The sequence below is a fragment of the Oncorhynchus gorbuscha genome, linkage group LG05 (genome assembly GCF_021184085.1).
Source record: "Oncorhynchus gorbuscha isolate QuinsamMale2020 ecotype Even-year linkage group LG05, OgorEven_v1.0, whole genome shotgun sequence".
Taxonomy (NCBI): domain Eukaryota; kingdom Metazoa; phylum Chordata; class Actinopteri; order Salmoniformes; family Salmonidae; genus Oncorhynchus; species Oncorhynchus gorbuscha.
In genome coordinates, this window is record NC_060177.1 from 13363818 (window position 1) to 13378948 (window position 15131).

General features: G+C 43.1%; 1 protein-coding gene across 3 annotated transcripts in view; it reads left to right on the forward strand.

Annotated features, from left to right (window-relative positions):
• The window catches only part of LOC124035541 (nuclear factor of activated T-cells, cytoplasmic 3-like), a 101565-nt gene that overhangs the window by 3093 nt on the left and 83341 nt on the right, over positions 1-15131 (forward strand). Inside the window, exon 1 of one of the 3 annotated variants that reach the window (XM_046349006.1) lies at positions 3142-3932. The exons of the other annotated variants lie outside the window; for them this stretch is intronic. Coding sequence (XP_046204962.1) covers positions 3911-3932 — 22 coding nt within the window. The 5' untranslated portion in view covers positions 3142-3910. Of the gene's footprint in view, positions 1-3141; positions 3933-15131 lie in introns of those variants that run through there. 3 annotated transcript variants of the gene reach the window in all.

A 15131-nucleotide genomic window follows, 5' to 3' on the forward strand; every position in this document is an offset into this window, starting at 1 on the left:
GCTATACCTTAGTTACAGGTAGTGACAGACATGTTATTCTCAGTCACTCTCTGAATCCCGTCAGTAAGGTATGTAGTACCCAGCTGTTTGTTTACATAGCCTAATTGAATAGTAAATGTTAGTGTAAGAACCATTGAGAAAAAACACATGAGCCTATGTAGTCTAGACCCCAACTTTTCAGTCTGTCCTACTCTACTGCAGTAGGTCTTACCACTGTGAATAAACATATGATTAAGAAGACTGCACTGTGCCAAGCTTGGACTTTCTCTTCAAAGGCTTTATTCGCATCGGAAACGTGTTTACATTGCCAAAGCACGTGAAATAAACAAACCTGAGAAGACACAGAACAACATCAACAAAATACTATTTGAATTTAACAGTAAATATTGGATTCGAAAAGGTTTCAAAAGATATTTGTTTTATTATCAGTTATGTACAGTGTTTTAGCAATGTGCCAATAGTTGTAGTATGAATAATAGGGAAAGATAAATATTAGTGGTATATCAAGTGGTTGCCCTTTGATCAATGGCAATGGGCTACACATCTTGCTGAAGAGATTGCAAACTGAGGTATTTTGTCTAACAGATATGGGAGTTTATCAATGTTTGATTTGTTTTGAAATTCTTTGTCAGTGTGATCTGTGGGAAATATGTATCTCTAATGTGGTCATACATTTTACAGGGGGTTAGGAAGTGCAGCTCAGTTTCCACCTCATTTTGTGGGCAGTGTGCACATAGCCTGTCTTCTCTTGAGAGCCAGGTCTGCTTATGGCAGCCTCTCTCAATAGCAAGGCTATGCTCACTGAGTCTGTACATAGTCAAGGATGTTCTTAATTTGGGGTCAGTCAAAGTGGTCAGGTATTGTGACTCTGTGTACTCTCTGTATAGGGCAAGATAGCATTCCAATTTGCTCTCTTTTTTGGTTGAGTCTTTCCAGTGTGTTAAATGGTTATCTTTTTGCTTTCTCATACTTTTGTTGGGTCTAATTATGTTGCTGTCCTAGAGAAGAGTCCCCTCAGCCAGCTGGTACTGGGGCTCTGTTCACAAACAGACTCCACACAGCCCCAGAACCAGCTGGCTGAGGGGACTCTTCTCTAGGTTAATCTCTCTGTAGGTGAGGGCTTTGTCTCTTTCTCTCTCTCTTGTGATTTGTTGTTCAGGAAATGCAGTTCCCTTTGAAGTGAGGCATTCCAGTGAGTGCTGTAGTAAAAGGCAGTAGCCTAACTCAGTCAATGTTGAAGGGTTTTCCCCCACTACTGTAGGCCTACAACGGTGTTGGATGGAAGAGGGAAAAACATGGACTAATAAGTCCTTCAAATCAAATAACAATTTGACAGAATGTTCAACTCTACTGCCAGGATTAGGCCTAAATTAGTCTAAAGTAGCAACCTGTCACTTTGACAAGGTTATTCATTTATAGGGTAAGGGCGTATTCACTTCTCACTGAAACTCGAGAGTAGTGGGGATAAACTATAGATATACTTTAATATGGTCCTTTTTTCCCCTTATGATATTTAAGAAACAAACTGTTACTCTTTTTCTATCCCTACATGGCAGCTAGTGTGCTCATGTGGTATTGAGCGAGGCTGTGTACAGTGAAAAGTGAAGATGTAACACTAAACCTTTTAGGAGCCTTTTGACCCTGTCTGCCTTCTCATCCTTCCAAACTGCCATGTCCGTATGACACAAAAGGTGTCATAGAGAAGGTGGCTGGAGGTAAGTGAGGGCCCCATTGGGTGGCAGTCTAGTGGTGGTGGGAGTGAGGGCCCCATTGGGTGGCAGTCTAGTGGTGGTGGGAGTGTGGGCCCTATTGAGTGGCAGTCGAGAGTAGAGGTCGACCGATTAATCGGAATGGCCGATTAATTAGTGCCGATTTCAAGTTTTCATAACAATCGAAAATCGGTATTTTTGGGCGCCGATTTGTAGTTTTTAATTGATTTTTAAGACCTTTATTTAATCTTTATTTAACTAGGCAAGTCAGTTAAGAACACATTCTTATTTTCAATGACAGCCTAGGAACCGTAGGTTAACTGCCTTGTTCAGGGGCAGAATGATAGATTTTCACCTTGTCAGCTCGGGGGATCCAATCTTGCAACCTTACAGCTAACTAGTCCAATGCAATAACGACCTGCCTCTCTCTCGTTGCATTCCACAAGGAGACTGTTACGCGAATGCTGTAAGCCAAGGTAAGTTGCTAGTTAGCATTAAATTGATCTTATAAAAAACAATAAATCATAATCACTAGTTAACTACACATGGTTGAGGATATTACTAGATATTATCTAGCGTGTCCTGCGTTGCATGTAATCTGACTGAGCATACAAGCATACACGTATCTGACTGAGCGGTGGTAGGCAGAAGCAGGCGCGTAAACATTAATTCAAATAGCACTTTCGGCGATTTTCCAGCAGCTCTTCGTTGTGCTTCAAGCCTTGCGCTTTTTATGACTTCAAGCCTATCAACTCCTGAGCTGAGGCTCATGTAACCAAAGTGAAATGGCTAGCTAGTTAGCGCGCGCTAATTGTTGTTTTGTTGCTGGTACGAGCCCAGAGAGGAGCGAGGAGAGGGACGGAAGCTATACTGTTACACTGGCAATACTAAAGTGCCTATAACAACTTCCAATAGTCAAAGATTAATGAAATACAAACGGTATAGAGGGAAATTGTCCTATAATTCCTATAATAACTACAACCTAAAACTTCTTACCTGGCAATATTGAAGACTCATGTTAAAAGGAACCACCAGCTTTCATATGTTCTCATGTTCTGAGCAAGGAACTGAAACGTTAGCTTTCTTACATAGTACATATTGCACTTTTACTTTCTTCTCCAACACTTTGTTTTTGCATTATTTAAACCAAATTGAACATGTTTCATTATTTACTTGAGGCTAAATTGATTTTATTGATGTATTATATTAAGTTAAAATAAGTGTTCATTCAGTATTGTTGTAATTATCATTATTACAAATAAAAAACAAAAAGAATTAGTCAAATTAAACGGTAGCGGCTTTTATGGTCCTCCAATAATTGGTATCGGCATTGAAAAATCATAATCGGTCGACCTCTAGTCTAGAGGTGGTGGCAGTCTACAGTGCCCAGCCAGACGTGGGCAGCTCCTCCCCCCTGTTGTTAAGGGGAACAGGGAGAGGTTCTGTCTCGCTCGCCTTCCTTTCTCTTACCCTTTTTGTCTTCTTTCTTTCTCTCTCTTCTGGTCCTTTTTCTCTCACATCCGGTGGCCTGTCTGGCAGCTCTGGGTCTGTCATCATCGTACCACCTCAGTGCTGTGCAAGCCTCAACAAGGACCATGCATGCTTCCTCTCTTTTTCTTCTTCTTCTCCTCCCTCCCTCCTCACCCACGAAGGATATGGGAGACCACCAGTTATTTCCATCTAAGAGAGAGCCTGATCCAGACTAATGAAATCTCCAGATGCTGGCAATCTTGGCGTAAACTAACTGTAATCAGGCTTGAATTGGCGTAAGCTAGTACATCGGTTGACATGTTGGTATATTGTAGAGTAGAATTTGTACAGAGTTTGATGTTGTAATGTAGTAGTATTGCGTAATAGCTGAAACCCAGTTAGGAAATCAACTAAGTGACAGTCTGTCATTTTTTTGGATGAGATCTGTTGCACTTGACTTTTAGTTTGTTCTTGTGCTTGCCCCAGCTTCATCTGTCTGGACTTGACTCCTGGCTCTGTCTGTCTCAGTCGTGGGAAAGACTGAAATTACATCGCTCTCATGGTGGACTATATTGGGCTCTCAGAAAGAGTGGTAGAGGGCTTCAGGCGGCAGGTTGCAGACAGCTCTGTTAGATCAGGAGTCCCCCAGCAGCAGACAGCTCTGAAGCTGTCCAGTCCACAGAGCAACACTGCTTCACCGTTACCGTTTAACGGGAGCTAGGAGCAGAAGAATGTTGTGCGCCACATCAACAGGTGAGTGACTGTATGTCCGACTCCCAGACTCTGGCCAGCTGTGTGTGTTGTGGGGGTGTAACCGGCTCAGATGAGGGTCTGTGTTGCAGGACCCTTATCAAGTGTGTCTGGAAGACTAACAATGTATCAAGTTATAAATTACAAAGCATTATTCCTCTAATTTATGGAGTTTTCCTTTGTGAAAAATGAGTCACATTCAGGCCTATAACCAAGGTTAAACTGAGTGGTGAAGACTTAAAGCTGCAATCTGTAACTTTTTGGGCGACCTGACACAATTCGCATAGAAATGTGTTTTTGAGCTGTAATTCTCATTGACAGCAAGTCTAAGAAGTAGTAGATCTGTTCTATGTGTGCTATTTTTATGCTTCTCGTTCTTAAGTTTCTTTTTTGCATATATTTCACTTTCAGTTTTGTACATCAACTTCAAACAGCAGAAAATACAATATTTTTGGTTATGGAAAATACATTTCACAGAGATTTAGTACATGGTACAATGTCTCCACTATACTAGCTTTATTTGTCTCATAAACTGAAATTAGGCGAACTATTAGAACTTTAGCAACCAGAGCAATTTCTGCATAGTGCACCTTTAAACATACTATGACCATTGACACTACAGTCTCTACTGCTGTGTATTGTACTCTATGCAGGACTCCACATGTTGAAAGTACATTAGGTATTTGGGTTATAATGTAGCCTATCTCTGTTCAGTGGAGCACACAGCTTAGAGTGAGGGGGCTTAACAGTTTGGTAGCCAGCAGTGAACCCTGGTTGGATTCGTTAACACTGAGGATATGTGGGCTAGTTGGCCAGGTGGGTGCCCCAACCCCCTAACCCTCCAGAGTGGACAGTGTGGAGCTGAGCTGAGGGGGTCTGGCCTGGAGGAGCCCTGGTCTGGAGTGATGAGAGAGATGTTTGTTTCCCAGGGCGAGGCACGAGCAGCTATGTGTGGCATCTGTCTACTTTAAATTTAGTGTAACTGAAGCTCCCACTGGCCATGCTACACTGTATCAACATGCGGGGGAAGAAGAGAAAGTTGTTGAAATCTTGCATTTAGTTTTCCCCCTCCATGTTCTTCTTTGAAGAGGCGGGGCATATTGCACTGGTCTCAGTAAGAGCTGCTGCTGCTGAATCCCAGTTTATTCTAGGCTGTGCCTGTAAGCCCTGTTTTAGTCAGTGGCGACACTGCCCCATCTGTTTTGAGCTCCACCTTTCTATAAAAATAACCAACTTTTTGGGGAGGATGCCTGTTTTGTATGTTATTGTGACATTAATACATGTCATGTATCAGTTTACAAACGATGTACAACAATATATATATTTAAAAAAAATTGAGTTAATAAAGCCGCATTCAAACCTGGTCTCGTTTTTGCTTACTTGAGTAAGGCAGCTCCAAAATGCAGGCGTTTCAGCCTAGCTCAGTGATTTCTTTGGTGGTGGGGCAACCAGCGGAACATATACGGAGCGTAGGGGTTGGAAATGTTCTCTAGTTGCGCCGTGATTGGCTCAGTGTTCTGTCTCTCATGGGGACACTAGGTCACTGCCATATCTAAGGGTAGAGCTTGAAAATTCAAGCCCCTTGGGTGCTGCCATTGAGTTACATTAGAAGTGCCCATCCAAGAAGGCTCAAGGTCATTGGCCACAGATAAAATGACGTCAAGTCATGTCATATCTAAAGCAGCTTTGATTGGACTGTCAACATCATACTTTGAAAATCTTAGCTAGCAGTCATCATCATGAATCAAGTCAACAATCTACTGGCAAATCCTATTTAAGCCTTGTCATATGAAGATAAATAATGAAGAGAAATAAAATGTATCTGTGCTCAGCGGCCATTGGACAAACATTACACAGCAAGTTGGAAATCGCAAATTCAACAATGAGTGTTTTGGAAGGAATTAGTGCCTAACTACAAGCATTGCAAAGAAACCAATAGCCTGCTGTTCAGTGGAGTGGGTGTGTGGTCAGGGTTTAAGGGTCTCTTTTTCCAAGATTAAAAGGATAAATATTCAACCATTGGCCATGCTGTCAATCCAGCATGACTTCTGTCGCGCTCAAAACAACTGGAAACTCAGAACTGTGAAATCTGTTTTCAATGAGTTAAAGACAACTGGGAGCTCTGAGAAAAAACGAGGTCCAACTGGGAAAATAGGTTTTGAACGGTCATCCAACGTGGAATTGAATGTCTGGAACTCGGGCCTCTTTCTAGAGCTCTGACCTGAAGATCGCTGACGTCATCATGATTCGACCTTGTTTATTTCAGAGTTCCCATTTGCCTTGAAAGCACCATAAATCCAGAGAATGCCAGACTTTGATGACAAAGTTTGATGACAATTTTCCCATGAAGGACCACTGGAGTTAACTAAAAAAACATGAAAGTTTTATTTTTCACAAAATGTGGGAAAGTTTGGGTTTGTGAACAATTTATGACCTTTCAACTTATATGGTTTGATGTCGGTGGCCTGTTGATGAGTAACACTATGATTGGTTGGGGGAAACCATGCTATTTAGGCCTACATTTCATTGGAGGTAATTTGCGGAACATGATGATGCAAACCTTCTACAACTATCTGTGTAGTGTCTAGTGGAGAGGGGGCCTTTGGGAATTAAATTAAAATAGCCTTGACGAAGCTAATGTGAAATATAAATGTCAATTTGTCTATCTACCCTCTGGCATTTAACATGGCCTTGTGGGTGTGCAGAGAAAGATCTTGGTGAGTGTGCAAGGGTTCCTTTCCACTTTACAAGCCCCCAGACAGCACGGCCATTTCTCCACCCAGGGACACTGCACTTCCTTCTTACGGCACCGAAGGTCCCCCTCCACCTCTTCCTTCTCCACTCCATGGTTGCACAATTTACTCTCGGGGCCAGCAGCTTACTGCTGCTGTTACAGTTGTGTAAGGAGGGACATCATCACTAGGGACTGTGACTGGAGAGGGGAGTGGAGGAGAAGGATATTACATACATTATTATGATGATATTACATATTATATTCCTATTATACTGTATGATAAATAGTACATATTATGATATGAGTCTGTTAAATCTTGTCTCAGCCCAGAGACCCCAAGGGATGCCGAGGTTAGTGAAAGACTCCTAATGCAGTAGGCCTTCGTCTTCATCTACTCAGCTCCACCTTCAAGTTGTTTTCCAACTGACTGAGTTGTTTTATTTATAGGAGACAAACTAATATTGTAGTTGAAATTCAATGTAATTACTTAGCACTAAGAGGTGTGTGTACACATTCTGGGGCCACCCCATCCTTTCACACTCTATTTTGGCAGTTCGATCATATACCTATTTAGTTAAGTCTCTGCACTTTTCCAGACTCACAGTTTGCAAATGTCAACCAAGATTTCAGTTTTACTCTCACTCCCACATAGTATTTCTCTGCTCTGTCTTCCTTGCTTTCACTCCTCCCTCTCCCTAGCTCTCCCCCTGTCCCCCCCCCTCTCTTTCTCTGGATCAGGCGTATGCACAGTCAGCGCAGACAGGCATATTGTTTAAATGTCACCCTGGTTAGGTTGTGCTGTGAGCAGAGCAGTAGCCACTGATGTTATCTATCTGCCCTGGGTTATTGCAGGCTGTTGGGCTGTGTTATCGTCACTACTGCATTCGCGGCTCAAAGGACAATCATCTAATGTACTGTAGCTGGGGGTCACCGCTCATACTGCCTGACCACTGTTAACCAATGGATGCAGCCTGGGTAGTTTGACAGTCAGTGACCAACCACGGTTGACTGTATGAAGCCTATTGGTACATAGGCAACTGGATAAATGTATGTGATGTGAAAAATAGATGTACCCAGGACTATATAAAACATGTAACATAACATTTCTGCAAAAGGGAATTCTTGTCTTATGGGACTAATATTAACTGATTAAATAAGTAAACTAAAATGAGTTTAAATGCTATAGTAGGCTATATGAATAGCCTTTTTCTGTGAACCTATTGCACTGGGGGCTTTTTAATTCAGGTGGCCACTGGGCCACTCTCAATGTTTATCCTATAATGTTATCATTAAGCATGAGATGCTTTATTTATCTAACAAACATGTGTTAGCGTTGGCTAAGCCAGCCGTCAGGTTCATTGGGCCTATTCGGGGCCGGATGTACTACTTCAGACCGTCAGTGCGGTCAAAAGTATGGATTATATCCCTCATGCTCCGCGTAGGTCTAGTAATAATAACATCAAAGTCCTGACAGTGCTAAGTTACAATCCTGTCAAATCATCTATCAAATAAATGGTAGATTAGGCCTACCTAGAGCTGTACTGCACAAGTTATGTACAGCCCATCACTAAATGGAGCAGCAGGTAGCCTAGCGGTTAGAGCTTTAGGCCAGTAGCCAAAAGGTCGCTGGTTTGAGTCAAATCTGTCAGTCTGTCGATGTGCCCTCAAGCTGTACTAATATGGCTGACTGTAACGTACTGGGTGTTGTGAGTATGACGTCAGGCGCAGGGAAAACAGAGTTCAATATAGTGCTCTTTTAATGCACACACAGTGAACCACGGCCACCCCACTAAACACTGGGTGCTCAAATCCAAAATGCCCCGGACACTGGGAACGAAAACAGTCCAGCACTATATACGATCATACAACACGTTCGTCTGTAACGAACACCAGGGTTACAATAATCAATCCCACACAAAGAAACAGGCTGACTAATAAAGCCCAACTAATTACAACCAACTCAAAACAGGTGTAATCAATAAACACATAAGGAGGGGGAGAAAAGAATCAGTGGCTGCTAGTAGGCCGGTGACGACGACCGCTGAGCACCACCCGAACGGGAAGGGGAGCCACCTTCGGTCGGAGTCGTGACACTGACCCTGTAAAACAACACCTATCCGGTGTATGTGACACTAAAACATCTTTAAAACAAAATGTTTAGCTATTTTCTATTTCTATATAACTCCTAGGCTCTTTTTGTCTCTGTCTCTCTCCCCCTTCTCTCTTTCCCTCCCCCTCTCTCAAACACGTAGCCGACCAACAGAGTACAACGGGAGGTTTGAGGCATCCCCACTCCTCCCCCTCCAGTCAGCATTGAGGGCCACAGGTGTAGGCCAGGCCAGCCCTACTAACAGTAATATACAGTACAGTATGCGTGCCTTGTGCGTCACAGCCTCTGTGTTTAGAAATGGGGGCAGGTGGCCAGCCAGTCAGTCAGCCAGCCAGGCAGGCAGCTCAGTTGTTGGATAGGCAGAACAGAAAGGAAGTAATTAAATGTGTTCTTCAGGTGGTCACTATTGTCTGATAAAGATGACGTATCAACTCCAAGGCATTATTTGACCAAAATCCAAACTATTAAATAATGGTTATAATTGTGTAACGATGTGTAATTGAGCTATTACAGATGGTAATAGTTATACAATTGTATCATTAAAAAGCTGCTGCAAAATGTTGAGGGTAGATAGATGGCCTTTTACTACAGTAAGTAACAGAAATGATGAGCTAGAAATGGACTGTTCTTTATGTTATTTCAGAGGTGGTTGGATGGCTAATTAGTACTCAGTGCAAGTCCTGCTTCAGTCAATGAGTCCCCCACTGTTCCAGTCCCTGGCTCTGTGTTGGTCAGCAGCTCTTGAGGAGAGTAGAAAGGAGAGCCAGGCCCTGAAGAAAGCCCAGTGTGCAGGGGGTCTAAACAGAGACGCGTGTCTAATCAACCTGCCTGGATACACAAAGGGAACCCAGCGTTAGGTTACTACTGTTACCTCCAGGCCTCACACACACTGACTGTCCTGCCCTGTGTGGCTCTGGAGGACACGTCCACCACCGTTCAAAAGTTTAGGGTCACTTAGAAATGTCCTTGATTTTGAAATAAAAGTTATTTATTTTTAAATTGTCAATTTAAAATAACATCAAATTGATCAGAAATACAGTTTAGACAATGTTAATGTTGTAAATGACTATTGTAGCTGGAAACTGATTTTATGGAATATCTACATATGCATACAGAGGCCCATTATCAGCAACCATCACTCCTGTGTTCCAATGGCACGTTGTTAGCTAATCTAAGTTTATCTTGAAAAATCAGCTGTTTCCAGCTACAATAGTCATTTACAACATTACCAATGTCTACACTGTACAGTGGGGCAAAAAAGTATTTAGTCAGCCACCAATTGTGCAAGTTCTCCCACTTAAAAAGATGAGAGAGGCCTGTAATTTTCATCATAGGTACACTTCAACTATAACAGACAAAATGAGAAAAAAATATCCAGAAAATCACATTGTAGGATGTTTAATGAATTTATTTACAAATTATGGTGGAAAATAAGTATTTGGTCAATAACAAAAGTTTCTCAATACATTGTTATATACCCTTTGTTGGCAATGACAGAGGTCAAACATTTTCACACACTGTTGCTGGTATTTTGGCCCATTCCTCCATGCAGATCTCCTCTAGAGCAGTGATGTTTTGGGGCTGTTGCTGGGCAACACGGACTTTCAACTCCCTCCAAAGATTTGGAGACTGGCTAGGCCACTCCAGGACCTTCATTGCCACTCCTTGGTTGCCCGGGCGGTGTGTTTGGGATCATTGTCATGTTGAAAGACCCAGCCAAAAAGTTATATTTTGGTTTCATCTGACCATATGACATTCTCCCAATCTTCTGGATAATCTAAATGCTCTCTAGCAAACTTCAGACGGGCCTGGACATGTACTGGCTTAAGCAGGGGGACACGTCTGGCACTGCAGGATTTGAGTCCCTGGCGGCGTAGTGTGTTACTGATGGTAGGCTTTGTTACTTTGGTCCCAGCTCTCTGCAGGTCATTCACTAGATCCCCCCGTGTGGTTCTGGGATTTCTTTTGACCCCACGGGGTGAGATCTTGCGTGGAGCCCCAGATCGAGGGAGATTATCAGTGGTCTTGTATGTCTTCCATTTCCTAATAATTGCTCCCACAGTTGATTTCTTCAAACCAAGCTGCTTACCTATTGCAGATTCAGTCTTCCCAGCCTGGTGCAGGTCTACAATTTTGTTTCTGGTGTCCTTTGACAGCTCTTTGGTCTTGGCCATAGTAGAGTTTGGAGTGTGACTGTTTGAGGTTGTGGACAGGTGTCATTTATACTGATAACAAGTTCAAACAGGTGCCATTAATACAGGTAATGAGTGGAGGACAGAGGAGCCTCTTAAAGAAGAAGTTACAGGTCTGTGAGTGCCAGAAATATTGCTTGTTTGTAGGTGACCAAATAATATTGTTTGTAGGTGATAAAATTTCTACCATAATTTGCAAATAAATTCATTAAAAATCCTACAAATGTGATTTTCTGGATTTTTTTTCTCATTTTGTCTGTCATAGTTGAAGTGTACCTATGATAAAAATTACAGGCCTCTCATCTTTTTAAGTGGGAGAACTTGCAAAATTGGTGGCTGACTAAATACTTTTTTGCCCCACTGTATTTCAGATCATTTTGATGTTATTTTAATCAACAAAAATGTTGCTTTTCTTTCAAAAACAAGGACATTTCTAAGTGACCCCAAACTTTTGAATGGTAGTGTATGTGCGCACTAACGCATGCATGAGCGCACGCATACACAACACAGGTGTAGCAGCACAGAGAAAACGGGTAAATGAAAGAACAGTTCATGGTGATGAATTTGTCACGCGAGAGAGAGGTAGAGCGAGGCAACAAGAGAGTGGTAGATCCCCTTACTATAACCGAAGGCTGTTTCTTAGGACAGGACCTGTGTCAGTAATAATGACCAGATGACCCTGACCCACTCCAGGGCAGGGTAGACCATGAGGAGAGCCTGTGCCGGGGAAGGAGAGGAGAAGAGGCGTGAGCGGCCAGACCACTGAGAATCCCCAGGGTTCCAGAGAGAAGGTGATGTCTGAGGCAGGTCGAGGCCACCTCGGAGGCCTCTTAGTTGGGGCTGCCCGTCAGGTTGCCTGGGGATGGTGGAGAATGCAACATGGTTGACCCTGGGGTGTGTCACGGAGAGGCCTATCCTACATCACCTATAGCAAAACCTCTCTTTAACTCCACTGCCAGGCGATTTCCAGCTATTATTAGCTTAGGAACAGCAAAGCCTCTTAGGGCTCTTTATTTAACCAGATCGGCAGTCTGATGTGGGGGCACTTTAGTTGTGTATGACGCAATCCTCTTGCAGCCTGTCAGAAGTGGAGGAGGGAGGAGTAGGGGCCTCAGGCCAGGCTAGACCAGGAGTAGAGTAAAGCAGCTGTGTTTTCTATTCATTGTCTGGTTAGATTATGAGATGTTCAGATGAGATAAAGGAGAGTTTAACTCATCTGACCTCATGTCTTACCAGGAACTTTTCCAGAGGACTGACTCATATCTCGTATGAGGCTCCGTCAATGTCATAAATCATAGATCCATTAATTCAACCTTTGAGCATGTGGGTTGGTGTGTGTGTGCATACGTGCGTGGGCCGGAGTGTGTGAGGGAATTTTAATGATAGTTTGTTGATATAATGGTTCTAAAACAGGGACAGGAGGGTTGTGGTCATGTTGACCAGGTTTCTTAGACCTGTCTGATCCACATGCATCCCCGACTACCCTCTCCTCCTCCTTTCTCCTCTTCTCCTCCTTCCTCCTCTCCTCCTCCTTTCTGCTCTCTTCTTCGCCTCCTCCTTGCCTCTATCCTCCTCCATCCCCCTCTTCTCCTCCTGAGAGCAGGTGGTTGGGGTCTGACACCCCCAGGGGAGCCCCTTCGCCAGGTATTCAGTGGCGTTCCAGTGGGCTAATCTGGTCTCAGAGGGGTGTGAGCCAGGGCACCCGGTCCACTCCACTCCTCCCTCCCACATGTCTATCCCCTGCCTCCCCCCAGAAGCACCCGCTTTCTTCTCTCCCTCCCCCTTCTGTCTTTTTCTCTCAACCCTCCCCCTCTCTGTCTGTAAACCTCTTTCCCCTTCCTTCCTCCCCCCAGAAGACCATCCAGTGTGATGAAACCGCATTAACAGGATGGTTTCAGATCAGTCATCTGAGGAGGCTGGCGGAGCTTGTGGAGCAAGAGGGTTTCAGATCAGTCATCTGAGGAGGCTGGCGGAGCTTGTGGAGCAAGAGGGTTTCAAATCAGTCATCTGAGGAGGCTGGCGGAGCTTGTTGAGCAAGAGGGTTTCAGATCAGTCATCTGAGGAGGCTGTCGGAGCTTGTGGAGCAAGAGGGTTTCCACATCATAAAACATACACCTAATGAGCTCTTAGACTGGTCATGCAGAGCATTTAAACACACTTTCACTCACATACAGATTGTAGCCTATATGCTGTATAAAGTACAGTCAGACTTCACAGGCCTTTCCAATGCCATGTGGAAGTAGGACAATGATGAGACTTTTGACAATAGCTATGTTTCCATCAGATTGGTGACCGATTTTCATGCGAATATTCTAAAATCCACATTTTCCCACCAGAGATGTTTCCATCAAATTGACTTGTTGTGGGTAAAAGGCTGTGAATGATGATGTAGTTGCAAATAAAAATGACTTTTGAGATTAAATTCTCATGTACCGAATGGGTCTCCATCACATTTTCAGCTCTTCTGATGGTTTTGTCACAAAAAAATGTTATTTTTGTAGCGAACGTGCCCCAGGGTTTCCGTTAGCAGAATGTGGTGCCGGACATTTGACCGGCGACATTTTAATTCACCGGACATTTTGAGAAATTTACCAGACCCATTTGCATTGGTTAGGGCATTGGTTAGGGCGTCCACACACTGTGCTCAGAATGACGGAAATAATATTTAGAATATGGTAATTAATATTAACAAAACAATGATGTGGTCCTTCTTAACAAATTATAATGTTCACTTTGAACATGTTAGAATAACATTTACTTTTCCACAGCCAACAAAATGAGTAACAAACAGCAAAATCACTAGCCTATGTCAATCTACTATAGTAGAAAAGTGTAGGTTACCTATTCTATTGGTTAGCTTGTTGAGAAAGAAATAGCCTATTCCAAACCAACTCTGGGACAGAGTTCTTCACATTTTAAGTGCAGCCATGCGCACAAAGCAGTTGGCTACAGGTGAATGTTAATTTCATAATGCAATCAGCAGGAAAACACCACTGTCAAAACTGCACTTCACATGTGAACAGTTTGATGTGGCCGCGGTGAACATATATGTTAGAAATGTAGATCGGGCCCTTCCCACTCTATCTGTCGGATACATTCTGTTGTAGACAGTTCTTGATAGAATAAAACAAAGAGCCCTTCATAAGAACCAGAAGATATTTAATGTCCCACTGCTGGGAAAATTGGATTGAGATCAGATGGCTTCACTGCTTCCTTTGCTAATTGGCTCATGTGTTGTGTCTGACTCTGTTCTTGCTGTGTGTCTGTCAGTGGTCACAGACAAGACAGGGAGATGACCATTTCTCTCTGTCTTGTCTCTAATCATTGAGTGAGTGATGTTAATGAACTGAGCTGGCAGCCTGTAGTGTGGTAGGGTTGAGTATTAATTGATGGCTGGCCATGCCACCTCAATCATTTAGAACAGCATTTAAATGAGGGGGAGATGTACATATACAACACAACAGGTGCCTCACACATACACATACACACACACACACACACACACACACACACACACACACACACACACACACACACACACACACACACACACACACACACACACACACACACACACACACACACACACACACACACACACACACACACACACACACACACACACACACACACACACACACACACACACACACACACACACACGTACAACACAGTTGGCAGATAGTTTTCTCTCTTTCCAGCAGGCTCTTGGAAACAGACAATATTCAATAGATCTTTAATAACTGAGGTGTATTTGTGGACCTGCTCTTGTTAATTAAAATGCAATTGAAAATGACTGCCTTGAAAGTAACCCCTTCTTAATATGTCTGCATTTGGCAGTGAATATTGGCTTCATTGCGCTTTAAATATCCAGGCAAATGTATTTTGAGTGCTTACTTCTGGCTAATGTAAACTGAATTGTTTTCCATTTTCAATTCATATCTCCCAATGGATTTCTTTAATGCAATGCGATTCACAAAGTATTGGCCTACAGGTTTGTCTAACTGTATTTCTACCGTTGACCGTTTATTGAATTGGCTACATTTATTGAATTGCGTGGGAAACTACCAGGGCTGTCCAATCCTGTGCCTTTTGAAGGGTGTTGTCACGATACCAGTATTTAGATTTTGATACCAATACCAGTTTACTATCACAATACTTGATAC